We start from the raw sequence: 4714 nt of genomic DNA, 5'->3' as shown, positions 1-4714 counted from the left end.
GGCTGTTTCCAGGCAGAAGCTGTCACACACAGCCCTGCAATTCCCCAACATGCTGACTTCTTCTGTCCTGATTATTTTATTGATCTTCTCTACAGAATGTAGGAAGTCTATCCCATTTGTTTTTCCTATTAAACTCAACCTGCTCTTCTAGAAATTGAATTTATGGATGATTTATTGACATTTACACTGACACCCTTCATGCCGTTGATTTTCCCTCTGGACAATCATGATGGTCCAATGCCAAAATACAGATTAAAAAAAGAAGAAAAAACAACCAAAAATATTCTTTCCATTGTGAACATGTTCAGCAGTTTAATACTGCCTGCACCCCAGGTTAACAGCAACCACTGTAAAGTTCTGCCTTGGGTCATATATTAAAAAAAAAAAAGGTAAACATTTCATATTAACACAAAAGCATTTGGGTTTGGAACAATTCAGAACACTCTCTGCTGTCTTGTGATCTGTACACTCAGAGCTGGCCAGGACACAGCCCTTTTTCCGACTTGTTATGTGACTGCTTTGCATTCCTCTGGTCTTACACCAGCTTCCCAATCCCAGCTGGGTTTGGCCAATGCCTGATGGCACCAGGAGAATCGAGCAGTCGGCTCCTCAGCACTTGCAGAGGCAGCATTTTTGCTTTGAAAGGCACAACTTGTTACCCACTGAGACATTCAGCTCTTCTGGCTCTGCTGTACTGAGCAGGAGCAGGGAATGATATGCATGACAGGAGGGAGGATAAGCAGTCCAAGAAAGGCTATTTTAAATCTGGCAGACAAGGCTTGTTGCAGTTCAAATTCCCCCAGAAGGCAAAAGTTAGGAAGCAGCAAAGTTAGGAAGCAGCAAAGTTAGGAAGACAGCCTTAGTGCTTCTGATTCTACCTCCCGTGCCTTGGCCACGAGGCCACGTGGTCCCACTGGCTTTACTGGCCCAGGCAAAATATTTTTAACCCTGGTTAAAGTCACAGACTTGGGGCTTTGCAGCACTGGAAATATACAGATATAATTAGATACAATTACATTAGAAGGAACAGCAGATCCTGTGCCTGCCGGCGTTGAGCTGCTCCTCCCTGGCCCGGACACCCCTCTGCCAGCTGAGCTCACAGCAAACAGCCTGGAGAGGAACACACAAACCCAGCATGTTCCAGACAGGATGCTTTAAGGAAGAAGTGAAATAGCTGTGTGGTAGAGGCAGGGATATTGGAGGTTGTGCTGGCACACGTGAGGGTGGGAGTACATGAGCCCAGGCTAGGCTGACCTGCTTCCTCTGTAACACAGGGAACCTTCTCCCCTGCCCTTGTTTAGGACAGCTCAGAACTCTCAGTGTCACTTCAGCCATCTGAGATAAGACCTCTCATACCCTCAGAGGGTAAATTTAGCACAGATATTTCTGAAAGCAGCTCCCTTACAAGGCACTCATGGCTGTCTTACAGAGAAGGGATGGTTTGAATCTAAAAGGAATAACCCCAAACTTCTGTCTCTGTTATTTCAGTGCAGCGACTCATCATGGAAGCACTGAATTCCCCACATACACTGAGCCATCTGCTCTATTTATTATAAAAGATGTGCTCCAAAAATGATAAAATCCCCACGAGACCAAAAGAACGCAGAGAAAAATTCCCATAGTCTGATATTCCATCTGTGCAGCTTTTCCACTGCACACTCTTTTAGCAGACCTTTACAAATTAACCCCTTAAGTACCAGATGTACATCAATTTAGAATCACCTAAAATTTTTCACAAGAATCAACGGTAAATAAGTCACAGAGCAACAGAGAAAAGGGGAGAGAGAAATGACAGCCCAGAATTCCAGAAATGGAGGCAGCCTTATCTGGTGCCTGTGGGAAAATCACACAGTTGTGCTCCTGGCTGCTCCATGATGACCCTGAGAAAGTGGCCTCATCCCCCTGTTCCTCCTCCCAACTGCTGTTTGCCTTGTCTATTTAGACTGCAAACTCTCCAGGGCCACAGTGGTGCCAATACTGCTCGAAGCCACCAGGCAAACAACAACACGTATGTGAAATGAAGCAACAGCTGAAACGGTGCCAGGCCCAGCAGCATCTCATGGCAGGAACAACTGCAGCAAGGGGGGCAGCAGACACTCAGGGGCAAAGACTGCTGAGAGTTTTGAAAATGCATTTACAGACCACGAGCTGGCAAAGCCCCATACGCAAGGTCTTGTTCACTCTAACAGCTCCTTGCAGGGCTGGGCGGTTGCTTTATTGGTATGTCGAGCTTTTAACCCTTCAGCTTGGGGGGGCTGTCACTTGGACCTCCTTAGGATCATAGACTCACAGAATGTCCTGAATAGGAAGGAACCCACAAGGATCATTGAAGTCCAACTCCTGGCAGCACTTTCCTGTCTAACTCCCCTGCTGCTCACCATTCACTGCACTGTGAGCCCTTTTCCTCTTCAACCTTCTTTGCCCTCTCCTTCTTTCTTCCATTCTGTTTTCTCCTTTCACCTTCTCTTCTGCCTCCACAAACTGAGGCTGAACTTTCTCCATCCCCAGAAGGTTCTCAAAACAAACAGGAGCTTGTGAATTATTAACAGTGTAGACTAAAAATAGCATAATTTTTAATGGCAAGCACTATTGCACAGATGAGCTACCTTGGACTTAAGTGTGACTGGCCCTAACTGTTCCTAATTTGCCAGGAGTGCTGTACAGAATGACAACTCTGAGGAGGAGGAACATAACTTGTGGGCCTTGAGAAGACAAAGCAAAAGAAATGGGTAGAACTGAATTCACCCTGTCAGAATACAGGAATGTGAAATCAGCAGATCCCGGTGCTCCAGCAGCCCAGGGAAAAGCTCCATAGCCTGGATCCCGGAAGGTATTTCCAAGACAGGCAAGGAGGACAAAAGCCCTTTCACTTGTGAAAGCTTACTGCAGTGAGTAAAGACTTGATGGAGAAAGATGGCATCAAGTTTGTGAGCTTCCCAGCTGAGCAGCCCTGTGCAGGCTTGGCAGCTGCATCTGTAAAGGAAGATAATGGAAAACCCATAAATCAGCCTGAGTCACCCGCTGCAGGCCCTGGCAGCGTCTCACAGCCTGGAGTGTGACACCCTGGATCCCACAGCTACACCTCACCCGGGAAGAACTGAACAATCATCTGAAAAATCACCCCACACACGCCACTTGCAAGGAAAATAAACACAGCAAGAGTCCCGAGGAAAGGAAGTGTAGCTTCTTTATCTCCTCAAGTTTAAACTGAATTTCAGAAAGATACATTTACTGAGCAGAGAGGATGAGTTGGCAGCTTGCACCCCTCCCACTCTGGCTTCAGACACAAGGACAACGGCCCTTGCAACCCAGCCTGAAAACAGAAGGTGCTACCAGTGTCCCTAGGACAGCGTGTGACACCAAACAATTTCTAACAAGCTTGCAAACCCCTGGGGTTTTCCATATCCCAGTTTGCCTTTGTGTCCATTACACACAAAACGTGGACTGGAAAGTCCAAAGACCAGCATTTGGACCAGCATTTGGACCCCAGTGTTGTAAAGGCTGGAAATCCTCACTGTTTGAAGGTGTGTGAAATTAGATTAAATTATATTCCTCTGTTGTACAAAGACCAGACTAAATGAGCTAATTATCTCCTCTGGCCTCAAATGTACTACGCTAATGAGCAGAAAGCTCACTGAGGAAGAAACTTCAACTGTTGGAGCAGTACTTACAGGAAGAGAGACATAAAGAAATAATAAATTGCAAAATACTTTTCTTCTTAAAAAAAACGTGAGAAAGGCAGCAGTGTGGTAACACCCCTGCAAAGCTGAGTAACCCAAAGCTGCAGTTTGCTGGCTGCAAGAGCCCCCAGGGTCAGCAAACAGAACCCAGCATGTGCTGGCTCTGAGCGAGGCTCAGACCCTCTGGAGAACCCTTACGTGAGTCAGCTCAGCTCTGGGCTGGCCTGACTCAAACATTCATAACCCATGAGCAACTCCAAGCAGCATTTCACAATATTCACTGGCTACAAGTCTGCCTTGTTCCAAGGAGGTGTCCAGGGATTGGCTGCAGAGAGCTGCTCGGGGCTCTTCCCTCTGCTGGCAGTGGGGGATGGACAGGGCAGGAACAGGATTATGCTGTATCAAATAAATGCTACGATGTGCTAGGGGCATTTATACAAACCAGTGCTAATCCGTGCTAGCGTTCACATCACCAAGAAAGTCCCAAACTTCTCCCTGCTCCTTTCTTTGACATTGTGTCACTGCATGGTTTAAAAAATGCTTCGCTGGCCTTGCTCACCCTGGGATAATTCCTGGCTGTTGCTACAGCTGAGTAGCTGATCCCCTGGCTAATTCAAGGGGGCTGCCAGTGAGGCCACTGCTTTGGAATGAAATCACAGTTATTATCTGCAGTTAATTATCCTGCTGGGCCCTTCTCTGAAGTCCATAGAGAGAACGAGGAAGAGTGACTTCGTCTAGAAGAGGGGCAGAACTTAGATACGCAAAAGGAGAAAAGAGGATATGGAACGAGAGAGGAGTGCATAGACATGTTAATACAAAGTCACAGAGAACGAGGCGCTCTCAGGGCCTCTTTCTCCAGCTTGTTTGTGAACAACCTCATCAACAGCAAAATTTTATTATAAACCAGATCCTGCTGCGTTTAAATGCTGAACTATACACGGTCAGAAAGAAACCCTAAAGAGCAGGAGACTCCTCCAGCCCCTGAACCAGGGAGGCACACGGCGGGAGGACGGGGCTGACGGGGGGCAGGCGGC

General features: G+C 47.1%; 2 protein-coding genes across 2 annotated transcripts in view; one reads left to right on the top strand and one right to left on the bottom strand.

The window, feature by feature from the left end:
- Nucleotides 1–2396, bottom strand: part of NF1 (neurofibromin 1) — an 87856-nt gene extending 85460 nt beyond the window's left edge. The window contains 1 exon segment of the mRNA XM_017730920.1: nt 2379–2396. Coding sequence (XP_017586409.1) covers nt 2379–2381 — 3 coding nt within the window. The 5' untranslated portion in view covers nt 2382–2396.
- Nucleotides 2397–3926: 1530 nt separating this feature from the next.
- WSB1 (WD repeat and SOCS box containing 1) overlaps nt 3927–4714 on the top strand; it is a 10254-nt gene continuing 9466 nt past the window's right edge. The window contains exon 1 of the mRNA XM_017730872.1: nt 3927–3990. Coding sequence (XP_017586361.1) covers nt 3927–3990 — 64 coding nt within the window. The remainder of the gene's footprint in view (nt 3991–4714) is intronic.

Source organism: Corvus brachyrhynchos, unplaced genomic scaffold (genome assembly GCF_000691975.1).
Source record: "Corvus brachyrhynchos isolate BGI_N302 unplaced genomic scaffold, ASM69197v1 scaffold283, whole genome shotgun sequence".
In the NCBI taxonomy this organism is placed as follows: domain Eukaryota; kingdom Metazoa; phylum Chordata; class Aves; order Passeriformes; family Corvidae; genus Corvus; species Corvus brachyrhynchos.
This window is presented reverse-complemented; position numbering and strand designations above follow the sequence as displayed.